This window comes from Coenobita brevimanus, chromosome 65, assembly GCF_032717465.1.
Source record: "Coenobita brevimanus isolate Jiangsu-jjx chromosome 65, ASM3271746v2, whole genome shotgun sequence".
In the NCBI taxonomy this organism is placed as follows: domain Eukaryota; kingdom Metazoa; phylum Arthropoda; class Malacostraca; order Decapoda; family Coenobitidae; genus Coenobita; species Coenobita brevimanus.
This window is the reverse complement of record NC_137018.1, coordinates 30,032,739-30,048,480: the sequence shown is the minus strand read 5'-3', so window position 1 is coordinate 30,048,480 and position 15,742 is coordinate 30,032,739. Positions and strand designations below refer to the sequence as shown.

The 15,742-nt window shown below is 42.7% G+C and overlaps 1 protein-coding gene across 1 annotated transcript in view; it reads right to left on the bottom strand.

Annotated features, from left to right (window-relative positions):
- The window catches only part of NfI (Nuclear factor I), a 483,234-nt gene that overhangs the window by 111,882 nt on the left and 355,610 nt on the right, over window positions 1–15,742 (bottom strand). The window contains exon 12 of the mRNA XM_080276464.1: window positions 15,186–15,364. Coding sequence (XP_080132590.1) covers window positions 15,186–15,364 — 179 coding nt within the window. The remainder of the gene's footprint in view (window positions 1–15,185; window positions 15,365–15,742) is intronic.

Here is a 15,742-nt window from a genome sequence, read left to right as displayed (position 1 = left end):
GGACTCATGGCAGGCTGGGTCACGCAGGGGCATTGTTCTGGGGCTAACACGCCGCCTTTTCACTCCCTTCCCAAATTCCTTCCCTTGTTGCACTAACGGCTCCTTTCCCTTGGAGCTAGGGATAACTTCCGACACTGAAGCACTCGTACTAGCACTTTCTGGCATGATTACCTCACCTGGCTCATCACACGATTCACCCAAATCGTCAAAATCACTATCCATCATCACCATGGACAATTCTGCTAGTTCATGTGCCACTGCAGAGTCACTAAGTCCTTTCCTGCTTCCCTCACGATTTTTTGTGGGGGTAGAGGTCACGGGGCCCTTTGCAATGGGCGCAGAAGCGGCAGAAATGCCGGGGTGCGAGTGCGACATGATTTGACCACAGTGGAGGACAAGGAACTAAATGCCGCGGCTTATCTGAGAAGGCAAGGGTTGACAATGACACTGAGGCTGACAGCCGCTAACTTACATGCTAATTTTTTATTGGCAGAAAATCTCGGCAATACATAAAGAAATAGGTAGTTCCAGGTGAATGTAAATATCACTTAGGCTTCTCCCTTCCTTTCTGATATATATTATTATTACAGACATCAATTACAAGGCATAATTCAATGGGGAAATTACCGTGGTAATGTAGCAAATGAATGCACATGAGGTGCTGTCAGGTGATAATTAGCCAATTCCTGGTGTATAACACTATCACTTACCTTATTTTTTTTTGGTATATATTATTTTGTATAAGTATAGGGCATAGGGCTTATTTCAACGGATGAAATCTGTGGAAAAATCCAGGGGAAATTTGCTTAGCGCAGCGCGGCGTGGGAGGTGAGAGGACAGGGTAATGGAGGGCAGGTGGGGAGGGGAGTCAGGAAGGGGGGAAAATCGCTAAAATGTCAACAATGGATGAGAGTACAGATGAGATTTGGAGTGCTGACTAGTGTTGGACATTGGCAGTACTGATAGATGATACAAGCCACCACTTGAGAGCCCAGGATAATTCAAAATAACACAGAATCACAAAAGTGACGCCCCGCGGTATGATCCATTGTGGCAGAGCGTCACGAAGGTGACGCCCCGCGGTTAAAGGGTTAAAGGGACTGAAGACACAACGCAACCCACTGCCTGGCTGCTTGGAAGAGACTGAGGTATATTACTACGTGCTGGGCCCAATGAGGCAGCTCAGTGTTGCAAATGCCTTACCATTGGAAAGCGCTATACTCGCTACAATTCGTCAAAATTTGACGCGATTTCGCCGGAAACTTAATTTTTGCCTAATTATTTTGTGCTTAGGAACGCGATTCGAGTGACTGAACAAATTGAGAAAATCCACACGTCACGCGAATCGCGTGACTGTGCCTGAGAGCGTTAATATGTTTTTCAGGTGACAAACTATCCTGGACCAGCACTCCCAAATCTTTCTCTTCTCTTGCTTTTGTGATTGATTTATAAACCCATCAAATAATTCAGTGATGGCCTCTTGGTACTTTTACCCATTTCCAATATTTTATATTTCCTTGCACTGAATCTCATTTCTCACATCCGGCTCCAATCATGTATCCTGTCCAGATCCTCCTGCAGCATTTTACAATCCTCCTCAACCTCTACCTTCCTCAAGATCTTTACATCATCAGCAAACGGACTTGCATAACTGTTCACTCCATCTACCAAATCATTTACATAAATCAGGAACATAACTGGCATCAACACTGAGCCTTGAGGGACTCCATTTGTTACTTTCCTCCATCCGGACATCCTATTCTTTATTACTGTCCTCATCTGTTTGTCTCTCAAAAAGTCTCTCACCCATTCCAGGAGTTTCCCCTTCAGTCCTCCTATATACTCGAGTTTCCACATTAGTCTCTTATGGGATACCTTGTCGAAGGCCTTCTCCAAGTCTAAATACACACAATCCACCCAACTGTCTCTATCCTGAACCACGTCAATCGCTCGAGTAAAAGCTCAAAAAGTAGTAAGCACATGACCTTCCACTTCTGAATCCAAACTGATATTCAGCCAAAATATTCATCTCTTCTAGATATTTTATCCATCTATCTTTCAGGCTTCTCTCACACAGTTTTGCGACCATGCTGGTTACAGACACCGGTCTATAATTCGGGGGCTCTTCTTTGTTTCCTCCCTCATAAATTGGTACCACATTTGCCCTCATCCATTCTTGAGGCACTTTCCCCTCTGCCAGAGAACACACAATTAAACTGTGAATTTTATCCGCCATTTGTTCTCTGCATTCCTTCAGGACCCAATTAGAAATTCCATCAGGTCCTGGGGCTTTCCTTACATCTTGAGTTTCCAGTAATTATACACTTCCTGTACTTTCACTTTAATATCTTTTATCACCGGTACATTTCTAATCACTCCTTCCCTTTCCACAAACTCCTTTTCATTAGTGAAAACCGATTGGAAACATTTGTTCATTATTTCAGCTTGCATTGCCGCATCTTTATAGACCTCTCCTTCTACTTTCAATTTGGTGATTCCTTCTGTTTGTTTCAGTTTGCCATTAACAATTCTATAAAACAGTTTGGGTTCATTCTTGCATTTGTCTATTATACCTTTATCAAAATTCCCTTCTTCTTCTCTATGTATTCTTGTGTACTCATTTCTAGTTCTTTTATATTCCTCCTTTGTTCTGTTGTTACCTCTCTTTTTCCAATTGTTCCATGCCTTATCTTTCTCTTTTTTTGTTATCATACACCTTCTATTAAACCACTCCTTTATCCTGTTTTCTTTCCCCCTTATTCTTGGTACAAATTTTTCCACTCCCAAATTATAGAGGTCTAGAATGATATCCCACTTCCTTCCCTTTCCACAAACTCCTTTTCATTAGTGAAAACCGATTGGAAACATTTGTTCATTATTTCAGCTTGCACTGCCGCATCTTTATAGACCTCTCCTACTTTCAATTTGGTGATTCCTTCCGTTTGTTTCAGTTTGCCATTAACAAATCTATAAAACAGTTTGGGTTCATCCTTGCATTTGTCTATTATACCTTTTTCAAAATTCCTTTCTTCTTCTCTATATATTCTTGTGTACTCATTTCTAGTTCTTTTATAGTCTTCCTTTGTTCTCTTGTTACCTCTCTTTCTCCAACTGTTCCATGCCTTATCTTTCTCTTTTCTTGTTATCATACACCTTCTATTAAACCACTCCTTTATCCTGTTTTCTTTCCCCCTTATTCTTGGTACAAATTTTTCCACTCCCAAATTATAGAGGTCTAGAATGATATCCCACTTCCTCTGTACCTCTCTTGTTTCTCTGAATTTTCTACAATCTGTATTTTCGAAAAATTTCTCAATCCTGTAAAATTTGCTTTTCCAAAATTGTATCTTCCCTGCCCATAAAGCTCGTCTCTTGGCTTGACATTCCCTATTATCATCTGGAACTCAATGACCACATGATCACTTTCTCCTAAAGGACACAAATATTTCAAATATTCTATTACATCTGGTTCTTTAGTAAACAGTAAGTCTAAACTTGCTGGTGTGTCCTCACCTCGGAACCGTGTCTCTTCTTTGACCCATTGGATCATCACATTATTCATTGTTATATTTAATAATACAGTGCCTCACGAATCTTCGCTGCCTCCTGAGTCCCATTCCTCCCATTCACCTCTTAGTTAAAGTCACCCACCAAAATTATATTGCTGCATTTCTCAATTATTTTTTGTAAATAACTAGCTATATCTGACAACATTTCCTGGTATTCATCATCATTCCATGCTCTTGTCTTAGGGGGAACATACACTACCGCCATATCTCTCATGCCAATCTTTCCAGTTTTTAATTTCATAATTATCACTTCAGCCCTGCCTTCTCCCATTTCCACGGTATCTACATTTAAGTTGTTCTTCACTGCTATCATCACTCCTCCTCCTGTTTTTTCTTCTTTGTCTCTTCTCCACAGTTTGTATTTACTATCTCCCATATGAACATCAATATTATCTCTTAGCTTGGTCTCTACAAAGCACATGACATCAGGTTCATGTACCCTCAAGAAATACAGTAATCCCTGCAATATCCAATGTAATAAAGCCAAAGGCATGTCCGGATAGTGATCCTGTCCGGATATTGGGCCTCAGCCTCCTGGACTCGTACTTATGGACCCTAACTCAGAAAAACACCTATACAACTCCCTCTGGACATGCATTGCACCTATTTAAGACCCAAATCACACCAATAAGGGACATAAAAGACTGAAATAAATGCAAAAGAACCATAAAATGAGGTTTTAGAGGTGAGTTCATACAATATTAAACATTCTGGGTACTTACAACAAGTCCCTGGCTCCTGGACTGGTTTGAACCACCAGTTTGCAGTCCACAGTTAATCCTTTGCACTCTAAATTCTAATTTCTTAACACTGCACAACACTGTAAATTCCCGTGTGTTCTAGTGGCGAGGTATTGCAGTTTATTCACTGTTGATTCACAAAAAAACAAGCACCTGTGGCTTGCATTGCTATAAGCATCTGCTCTCAATTGGAGTTAGGCTGTGACTGTTGATGATGGCGGGGTAACAGAGTCGTCAGATTGCAAAAGCCACATTACCAAACTCCTCAATTTTCATTACCATTTTTAACTTTCATTACCAAATTCGTAAAGCTAGCATCTATTCTTCACTAATTAATTACACAAGTGGAAATACATGTAATCACTCTTCTTATAATTAACAGCATGTTGATTATTATCACGCTATATAGGCTACCAAATTAATCAGGGAGAGCAAACAATCTACCATCTCCATCCTGTGTATCCTCATACCTGTGAAAAATTCATTTGGTATTGTATTATTCTGATTCATTACCAAACGAATTTTTCATTACCAAATTGGCCCACATTTTGTTTCGTTTCGTTTCGTTTTTAAAGGCTCCAACATGCTTGCATGTGTCGGCCTTGGTCACCTAATGGCGGCTCTCCACGCTGCACGATCCATTGCAGCCTCCCTGTTCAGTCCCTTAACCCTAAGGTCACACTTAATGACCTCGTCCCATGTCTTTCTCGGTCTACCCCTCACAACCCCACCCCCAATATTAACACTTCTCACCTTCCTCACCCAATTATCATCCCCCATCCTCTCCACATGTCCAAACCACCTCAATCTACCTCTCCTCATCACAACACCAGTACACTCCAGTTCCATCCTACCTCTCAACTCTTCCATTGTAAACCCAACACCTCCAGGCCTTGGACGCAGGGACGCACTGCACATCCACCTAATCATTGTCATTTCAGTACGTCTGAGCCGGCGAATGTCTTCCTCCTTCACTGCCCAGGTCTCACTACCATACAGCATTACACTCCTAACACATGCTGCATACAAAGACCCCTTAGCACGTAGGGAGAGCCCTCTCAATGTCAGGAGAGGCAAGAGCTCCCTGAACTTCTTCCAACCACTTCTCACCCTAGCCACAGAGCTAGCTCCAGCCCCACCTCCAGCACACAACATGTCTCCCAAATAACAAAGCTCTTCCACGCACTCAAGAGATTCACCAGCAAGTTCAATCCTTTCACGTCTGACGATCTCCACCTGCTCACCCCGGCACGCCGTACACATAAAATCAGCATTATCTCGCAGTCTACCTCTGATGCCACTACATCTCTTATGCACCCATTTATCACACACACTGCACAAGATGGAATTACTTCCCACGCCCTTGTGGCAAACTGCACATGGCCACTCTCCCTCGTCTTTGACAGTACTGCCACCAACCCTAGATATCATCAATTTTGTTTTATCTGCATTTACCCTTAAACCCTTTTGCCCCATACCATCTCTCCACTTCCTAAACCTTTCCTCCGCCTCCCTTTCATTCTCTGCAATCAACACCAAATCATCAGCATACAACAACTCCCACGGGAGTCCGTTTCTAAAGTCACGTGAAAGGGCTTCAAGTACCATGATAAACAACACGGGACTCAAGACTGACCCCTGATGCACACCAACATTCACGGAAAACTCATCACTCACATCTCCATTCACTCTCACCTGGGTGTGAGCACCCACATACATGGCCATAACCACCCTAACCAGCCACTCCTCCAAGCCAAGCTTTCTCATTGCCCACTTCACCACCTCTCTAGGGACCCTGTCAAAGGCCTTTTCCAAATCAACAAAAACAAAATAAAGATCCCTTCTCCTACCAATATATTTTTCCTGAAGCTGTCGAACAATGAATATGGCATCAGTGGTCCCCCTACCTGGCATAAACCCAAACTGCATCTCATCAATATTCACTCTTTCTCTAATCATACCTTCTAAAACTCTCTCCATTACCTTCATTATCTGATCTAAAAGCTTTATACCTCTATAATTTCCTCTTTCCAGGGCATCACCCTTCCCTTTATACACATTTACAAACACTCTTCAGCCAATCATCTGGGACAACACACTCATAAATAATCCTATTTATCAGGTCAGTGACTAAACTCACCCCTATATCGCCTGAGGCCTTCAACATTTCGGCAGTCAACCCAGACACACCTGCTGCCTTCCCCACCCTCATCCTGCCTATTGCCTCATTCACAGTAGCAGTATCAATCAAAGGCCAAGGGCCAGACACTGGATCTGCTGGCTCCAAACCTTCCCTGTCCCAGTCAAACTCCTCATTCAACAACCGGTTATAATGCTCTCTCCATGCATCTTTAATATCCTCACTGTTCACCACTACCCTTCCTTCATCATTCTTCACACACTGCTCACCTATGATATCCCGATTATCCCTCTTCATCTGACCTGCCACCCTAAATATATTTTTCCTTTCCCCATGATTTAGGTTATCAAGTAATTGTCTCTGTGACTCAGACTTTGCCCTGTATACCTCTCTCCTAGCCCTACGCTTGGCAGCCAAATATTCCTCTTAGCTACCACCCTTCTTCCATTCCCGGAAAAGCCTTCTTTTCTTCTTAATTGCAGCTTCTACACCCTCATCCCACCACCAAGTTACATTATGTCTTGGTGGTCCTCTTGTCCAGCCGCATGTTACATCAGTAACTCTCAAGAAATTGTTCTTGAGGGCTCTGTACTGTTCATTAACGCCTCTGTCTACAGCTCCCTGTTCAGCCACCACTCTCCTCAACTCGCTATAGAAGGCATCCCTTACTACTTGGTTTTTCAGCTTCCATATTTTCCTCCTAGGTACATAAGTCCTCTTTTTCATCACTTGTTCTTTAAGCACCATATCACAAATCAATAGTTTGTGCTGCTGCACACACTCCTCACTTCCTATAACTTTAACATCCCTCACTAACCTCCTATCGGCCCTCCTAACCAGAAAATAATCTATCTGACTGCTATTTCCCCCAGACTTATACGTAATTAACCTACTGTCTCTTTTCCTAAAATATGTGTTGCACACAATCATGTCCGTTGCCTCCCCAAACTCGAGTATCCTTTCCCCTTCTGCATTCCTTAGACCATATGCACATCCCCCATGCACTCCTTCATAACCTTGTGCTGCTTCACCTACATGACCATTTAAGTCCCCTCCCAAAATCACTATCTCATCATCCCGCATACCACCCACTACACGTATTAAATCATCCCAGAATCTATCTTTCTCTGATTCATCCAATCCTGCCTGTGGAGCATATGCCGATATAATCACAGCTATCTTTCTTTCCAACAGAATTTTCACTACCAATATCCTATCGCTTACTCTCAAAACATTCATAACATATTCCACCCATTTCTCCGCAACCATCACACCAACACCTCCATATCCGTCTGTCCCCCCCTGCCAAAACAACTTATAGCAACAGTCCTTCCCAACAATCTTTCTGGCTGATCCACCCCTGTACCGGACTTCCTGCAAACATGCCACATCCACCCACCTCCTACTGAATGCCTCAGCGACTTCCCCTGCTCTTCCCCTCAAACTTCCCACATTCCATGAACCCACCCTCATCCCCATGGGTGATTTACTGTCCTCAGGCTTGCTTTGAAACCTTTTTTGTTTTGTCATCTTCAGTATTAATAAATGGGGACAGACACAGCACAGGTCCCACTCACTGCACAATCCCAGGTCCAGGCAATGGATCTGGGACCCCTAGTCCACCAGCTTACCAGTGGCTGTGGTAGTGGCCTCGGGGCACCCTGCCAGGACAGCTGCAGGGACACCCTCCAAGCGCGTCTTGGCACTGCAACGATCTCGCCATTATACACCCACTGATAGGGCAGCCTCCTGGGGCGCTACTCCCAGGTTCGGGCCCCTCTCTATTGGGCGGAAGCGGCAGCCTGGGAACCGCAATGCCCTGTACCCTCTAGCACAGGCCCGAGCCCCATCTCGCCCTGGACCCATGATCTATGCCGGCGGAACCCCCGCCACGCCTCCCCCCAGAAGTCCGCCACTAGGTAGCGGGGGCAAAGTTTTCTGGCCGCATGCCCTTGCTGGCGCCAACCCCTGTAACGTAGTGGGATACGTTGTGTGAAATGTAAAGTGCATGTGGTGTAGTGCATAGATAGTTAGAGAAAATGTTTGGGAGAGTATGCTGGTCTCCTCTCCATGTTACTGTCACACTGAAAAGGTCAGCAAAGGGGGATGGTTAGATAGCTAGTGAAACAGGAGCTCCAGCTCTCCCTATCACCAGCATTCCCATTCCCCCCGGGAGTACTACCCTGTTCGGCCCGTGCTACGGCCTCCTCCTGCCATTTGGTAATGAAAAATACCAAATGGCAACCCCGACATGGGAGGGGGGAGGGGGGAGGAAGGAAGGGGTGAAGAGACCATGGTGTAACAGGTGTTCGGCGCCACGTGGCAATTTCAAATTACGAGTGGGAAAAAAGTCAGATTTTTTCGAATTTTTTGCGGTTTTTGGCCCATTTTGGGAATACTGGATCCCGAGATGAAAATGTCCGGTTATTGGGGATGTCCGGAAAATGGGCGTCCGGATATTACAGGGATTAATTTTTAATTTCAAGCCTCGCCGATATTAAACCATCAACATTAGTATATACCATATAGTGTGTTTGTGTGTGTGTGTGTGTGTGTGTATTTACCTAATTGTGATATACAGGAAACGAGCTACGCTCGTGGGGTCCCGTCTCTGTTTCTCAATAAGTCAAATTTAGCTTTAAACTCGTTTAAGTTTTTAGACTGAACGATCTCTTTGTCCAGGTCCAGGCTATTCCACAGGTCTATACATCTATAAGGAAAACTACATTTCTCAAGCAGCTTGGTTTCCTCAGTTTCATTCCGTGTCCTCTTGTTACTCTCTTATCCCATAAAAATAGATCTTTGTCAATTTTATCTACTCCCACCATGGTCCTGAACACTGCAATCATGTCTCCTCTCTTTCTCCTTTCTTCTAAGGAAGGCAAATCCAGCTTTTCCAGCTTCTCTCTGTATGACAGATCTGCCAGACTGGGGACCATTTTTGTTGCTGTTCTTTGTATTCTCTCAATCTTGTTTATATCTTTCTTTTTGTGTGGGGACCACACTACTGCTGCATATTCTAACCTGGGGTGAATTATGGCCACTATCAATTTTTTCATCATCTCCTCATCCATATAATGAAAGGCTACTCTTATTGTAGTCAAGAATTCATACGTCTCTCTAACTGCCTTGTTAATGTGTTTTTCAGGTGACAAACTATGCTGGACCAGCACTCCCAAATCTTTCTCTTCTCTCGCTTTTGTGACTGGTTCATTACCCATCAAATAATTCAATGATGGCCTCTTGGTACTTTTACCCATTTCCAATATTTTACATTTCTTTCCATTAAATTTCATTTCCCACATCCGGCTCCAATCGTGTATCCTATCCAGATCCTCCTGCAGCATTTTACAATCCTCCTCAACCTCTACCTTCCTCAAGATCTTTGCATCATCAGCAAACAGACTTGCATAACTGTTCACTCCATCTACCATATCATTTACGTAAATCAGGGACATTACTGGCTCCAACACCGAGCCCTGTGGGACTCCACTTGTTACTTCCCTCCATCCAGACATCCTATCCTTTATTACTGCCCTCATTTGTCTGTCTCTCAAAAAGTCTCTCATCCATTCCAGGAGGTTCCCTTTCAGTCCTCCTATATGCTCTAGTTTCCACATTAGTCTCTATGTGGTACCTTGTCGAAGACCTTCTCCAAATCTAAATACACACAATCCACCCAACCATCTCTCTCCTGTAGCACGTCAATTGCTCTTGAGTAAAAACTCAAGAAGCTGGAAACACATGACCTTCCACTTCTGAATCCAAACTGACTATCAGCCAAAATATTCATCTCTTCCAGATATTTTATCCATCTATCTTTAAGAATTCTTTCGCACAATTTTGTGACCATGCCGGTTAGGGACACTGGTCTACAATTCAGAGGTTCTTCCCTGTTTCCTCCCTTATAAATTGGTACCACATTTGCCCTCTTCCATTCGTGAGGCACTTTCCCCTCTCCTAGAGAACACACAATTAACCTGTGAATCTTATCCACCAGTTATTTTCTGCATTCCTTCAGTACCCAATTAGAGATTCCATCTGGTCCTGGGGCTTTCTTTACATCTTGAGTTTCCAGTAATTTATACACTTCCTGTACTTCGACTTTTATATCTTTTATTACTACATTTCTCATCACTCCCGCCCGTTCCATAAACTCTTTTCCATTTGTGAAAACTAATTGGAAACATTTGTTAATTATTTCTGCTTGCATTGCTGCATCTTTAGAGACCTCTCCTTCTACTTTCAGTTTGGTGATTCCTTCCTTTTGTTTCAGTTTACCATTGACAAATCTATAAAACAGTTTGGGTTCATCCTTACATTTGTCTATTATACCTTTTTCAAAATTCCTATCTTCCTCTCTACCTATTCTTGTGTATTCATTTCTAGTTCTTTTATATTCCTCCTTTGTTCTGTTGTTACCTCTCTTTCTCCAATGACCACATGATCCTTTTTCCTGTTTTCTTTCCCTCTTACTCTTGGCACAAATTTTTCCACTCCTGAATTATAGAAGCCTAGAAAAATACCCCACTTCTTCTGTATCTCTCTTGATTCTCTGAATTTTCTCCAATCTGCATTTTTGAAAAATTTTCTCAAACCTGTAAAGTCTGCTTTCCCAAAGTTGTATCTTCCCTGCCTATAAAGTTCGTCTCTTGGCTCCACGTTCCCTGTTATCATCTGGAACTCAATGACCACATGATCACTTTTTCCAATAGGACATAGATATTCCAATGATTCTATTACATCGGGTTCTTTGGTAAACAGTAAGTCTAGTCTTGCTGGTGTGTCCTAACCTTGGAACTGTGTCTCTTCTTTGACTCATTACATCATCACATTGTTATATTTAATAATGTAGTGCCCCAGGAATCTTCGCTGCCTCCTGATTCCTCCCTGTGTGTGTGTGTGTGTGTGTGTGTGTGTGTGTGTGTGTGTGTGTGTGTGTGTGTGTGTGTGTGTGTGTGTGTGTGTGTGTGTGTGTGTGTGTGTGTGTGTGTGTGTGTGTGTGTGTGTGTGTGTGTGTGTGTGTGTGTGTGTGTGTGTGTGTGTGTGTGTGTGTGTGTGTGTGTGTGTGTGTGTGTGTGTGTGTGTGTGTGTGTGTGTGTGTGTGTGTGTGTGTGTGTGTGTGTGTGTGTGTGTGTGTGTGTGTGTGTGTGTGTGTGTGTGTGTGTGTGTGTGTGTGTGTGTGTGTGTGTGTGTGTGTGTGTGTGTGTGTGTGTGTGTGTGTGTGTGTGTGTGTGTGTGTGTGTGTGTGTGTGTGTGTGTGTGTGTGTGTGTGTGTGTGTGTGTGTGTGTGTGTGTGTGTGTGTGTGTGTGTGTGTGTGTGTGTGTGTGTGCACTTCAAACAGCGATGCAAACAAGTGAGCTACCTCTCGATGAAGGGAGGTGGTGGAAGCTGATAATGGAAGGAGGGAGGAGGAAGGGAGGAGGCTTGAAGCTGCATCCAAACCCCAGACTGTTCTTGGTTTCATGGCCATGGCATCGACAAGGTCTGGATACTTTCTTTTGATCGTGACTGTACTTACCAGAGAGGAGATGCTAAACAATAATAATGTTCTGGAAGACTTAAATTGCAATGTAGGCTTGTTTGTGTATTGGCACCATAGCGACGGAGGAATACAAAAGAGAGTGAGAGAACATCCACCTAGCTGCTGCCAACCAATGAAAAACCAATGAAAATCTGCATTAGAATTCTCCCTCCCCTGCCTCAGCCAATCAAAACTCTTCTACTCCCTACCAATGCATCTCCTCTCCCTACCCACCACCAACACCCTGTCAACCCTTCCTCCCTTGTACACTCCACCACTTTAATTTTACAGTGCAGTATAACCCCATTCTTTCAGTGTATTTCTTTCTTTCTTTTCTATTTTTGTGATTAGGGCTGGATATCTGATGACAACAACTGTCTGATGTTGGATAATAATGTAATTTTAGCTCGACGAAAGGGTTCTTCATGCCAGAAAATGTCAAAGATTTATCCTAACTGCTGAATACCATTTTAACTCAGTCATTGGCAAAGCCAGATAATGTTATATGCCGGGCAATGCAGCGCCGGATGAGCGGGAGTTTACTGTATATCTATCGATCTATCTATCTACAGTATATATATGCATATACAGTAGATGAGGTGCTACCAAAAAGTTCCAGTAATTTGAATGTTGCAGGAAAATAAGCTACCTTACCTCCTAGTTCTCACTGTCGCCTTCGAAGTAGTCTCCTTGGGCATGTATACAATGGTCTCAGCATTTTTTTCCACAAGTCCATGCATCCCTGGAAGGCTTCAGGCGTGACGGTCCTGAGCACCTCCTGCGATTCTGTCTGGATCTCCTCAATTGAATCAAATCGACACCCTTTCAGTCATAATTTCAACTTGGGAAACAGGAAAATGTCACATGAGGCAAGGTCAGGCGAATAGTGTGGGTGAGGAATGACTACTGTGTTAGTGGATGCCAGGAACTGCTGGACAACAACTGATGTGTGGACAGGGGTGTTGTCATGATGCAGGACTCAGTCCTTGTTCTTCCACTGTTCTGGAAGTTAGAAGCAGATGTTCTCCCTCAGAGGCTGCAAAACTTCACAGTAAAGCTTTCTGCTGACAGACTGACTGGGTGGGATGAATTGCTTGTGAACAATCCCTTGGATATAGTAGAAAACAATCAACATCAACTTGACATTGCTGAGAACTTGACACGCTTTTTTCAGCCTCGGTGAATTGGGAGACTTCCATTGCAATGACTGCTTTGGGACATGGCACTGTCACCAAAGGCTTGCTGAAGCAACTGGTGAGTTCTGCAGCTGCCTTGTTGATCTTAAAGCAGAACTTGATGCAGGTTCTTTGTTCTATGAGGTCCCCCATTGCAAAAACCACCAAACCACCTACACACCACATTACAATAGTAAGTGTAGCTCAACAACACGTTCACTCACAGACACGGCTGGTGCCACACTGATGCATAAGGGGTGTTGCTGACTCCTCCTAGTGGCAATATCCAAAACTGCTAACGGTTGGCTTCCTCTGTTCAAATTACTGGAACTTCTGGGTAGCACCTCATATATTCGGTAGAGTCGCAATTTAAGACAAAAAGAAACAACGATCTTTCAATAACACAGGTGCTTCATTTCTCCCATAATTACTTAATAGCACGGTAATTTCACTCAACTGCTAAAAAGAAACTGTGTGGGAAGTAGGCGCGTTTAGGTACTGAATATCCAGATGACTTTGTTTGTCTACAATTCTTGTGTTATGTTTTTCTCGGTTGCTGATTTGCCTTCTCGACCCAACCTGACCCATGTGACCCATGTCCCATACCTCCTGCCACTACCTGCCTCAGTGTTGTGTGGATGGTCACTGTGATGAGAAGCTATTATTTGCTCATTTCCTTGCTCCTCATTTCCTCTCAGAACTCTGAGCACATGGTTCCAAACTAACTTTAGTTATGCCTAAGCACCCTGAAAGTGCTATGATCACAAGAAAAGCATTTATTCAAAAGGAAAATGGAAAATTGTTGGACGAAGTGGCGTGTGGTGTGGGAACTTAAATGCAAAAGATAAGACAGATAAAATGAGTCAGGTGAGTTTACAATGTGGATAGTTTCTTCATTGGAAAAAAAAAAAGTTAATGATGAAGCAGCAGTAAAATTCATGTTTTCGCCTTCAGTGCAACATGTGGGGGGCGGGGAGGCTTTGTGCTTGACCTCTGTTATGAACTGACGGTCTTTGGTCGAGAAAATTCGGTATGTGAAGATACTACGTGTTGACGTCAATAGTTCGGTAACATTCAGTGAGTTCAGTTCTTGTGAATTATACTGTCATACAAATTATACTGCTTGGCTGACTTGTTAATTATTCATGATTACTGCATTCATGTATATCTGAGAAATGCGAAGTATGCAACCACTCCATGATGACGACTTCAATATAGCTATTTTCCTTTATTGTTGATGACTAATGACTTTCAAAAATAGTTTCACACTGCATTTTTTTTTTTTTTTTTTTTAAATGTGTGCCAAAAGTGATTTCTGGCGAAATATGCGTGATGCTAGGCGGCCATTTATCGGGTGTTGATTAGGTCAGAAGTTTTTGCTTGACTGGCAATGAGGACTTTCAAGAGACTTAGTGGCAATCCTAACCTAGTCAATTAGGTTAGACTGGGATGCATTGATGTGTCCAGTTGGCGAGATCGTATGTAAACACACTGTCTTGGGTGTCTTAAGGCAGACATATTTGTAATAACCTACCTTTAAATATATTTTTAACAAAAAATATGAGACCCCTAAAACCTAACCCCCTATTTTACATGTAAATATATGTCATGTTTTAGCACAAAATTGATTTGGCACAAGGTTCTGCATAATCTATCTCATGTTGTATGAAGACTGTACTGTATATATAAGCTATACAGATATATAGATGTATTCATAAACAAGGTATTAAGCTAGAAATTTGCAATTCCAGCAGACATTACAATACTAACTTCTCCAGCATTATTACAATAAGAACCAAACACCTAGCTGAGCATCTTGAGCAAAGTTTCTAAATGAAAGAAAATTACATGAAATTCTAAACAGTTAATAACCGACAGTGGAATGAAAGTTTAGAAAAGCAAAATACGTAGCTTTAGGTATAACAAGTAAACATACGGCTTCCAAATTCAAACTAGAGTGTGCAATACTACAGAAAGACATAAAACGAGACTAAAAAAAAAAATGACCCCATGAACAAAAGGAGGCTGTGATATACCTGGGAGGAGGGTGGGGCAGATGTGGCTGGGGGTGGGGAACTAAGTCCATCGTCTCTGCGATCATCAGGAGGCGACACATCAGGCAAAATGGCATTTGGCTCTGCACCTCCTCCACTAGCTGAGGAGTTTGGAGGAGAGCCTGGTCCAGGTGATACACTCCCACTGTGGGCCAGGTCCGCTGCTTGGACACAAGGAGGATATCACCATCAAAATCACCACCATTTTTATCATCATGGATATCATCAATAATGTAAATCTATACATCATTAATAAATGGAGTGAGTAAGATCAAGAAAATGGAGTACCATTTGGAAAGCACAGAAGTAGAAAACTATAGTTACCAGGTACAGTATCACAAATATAATCATCATTAATCAAATTTCTACAACTTCAAAGAGCTGACCAGGAAAACACAAGAGATAAATGCTCAGTGATACATCTAACTGTATTACTTATCATTAATATCTTCAAAACTCTAGATGCCATTACATATATCATCCAAATACTGTACAATCACTTTCAATGTCACTTTTGCAACCTGTGACACATCCACTCT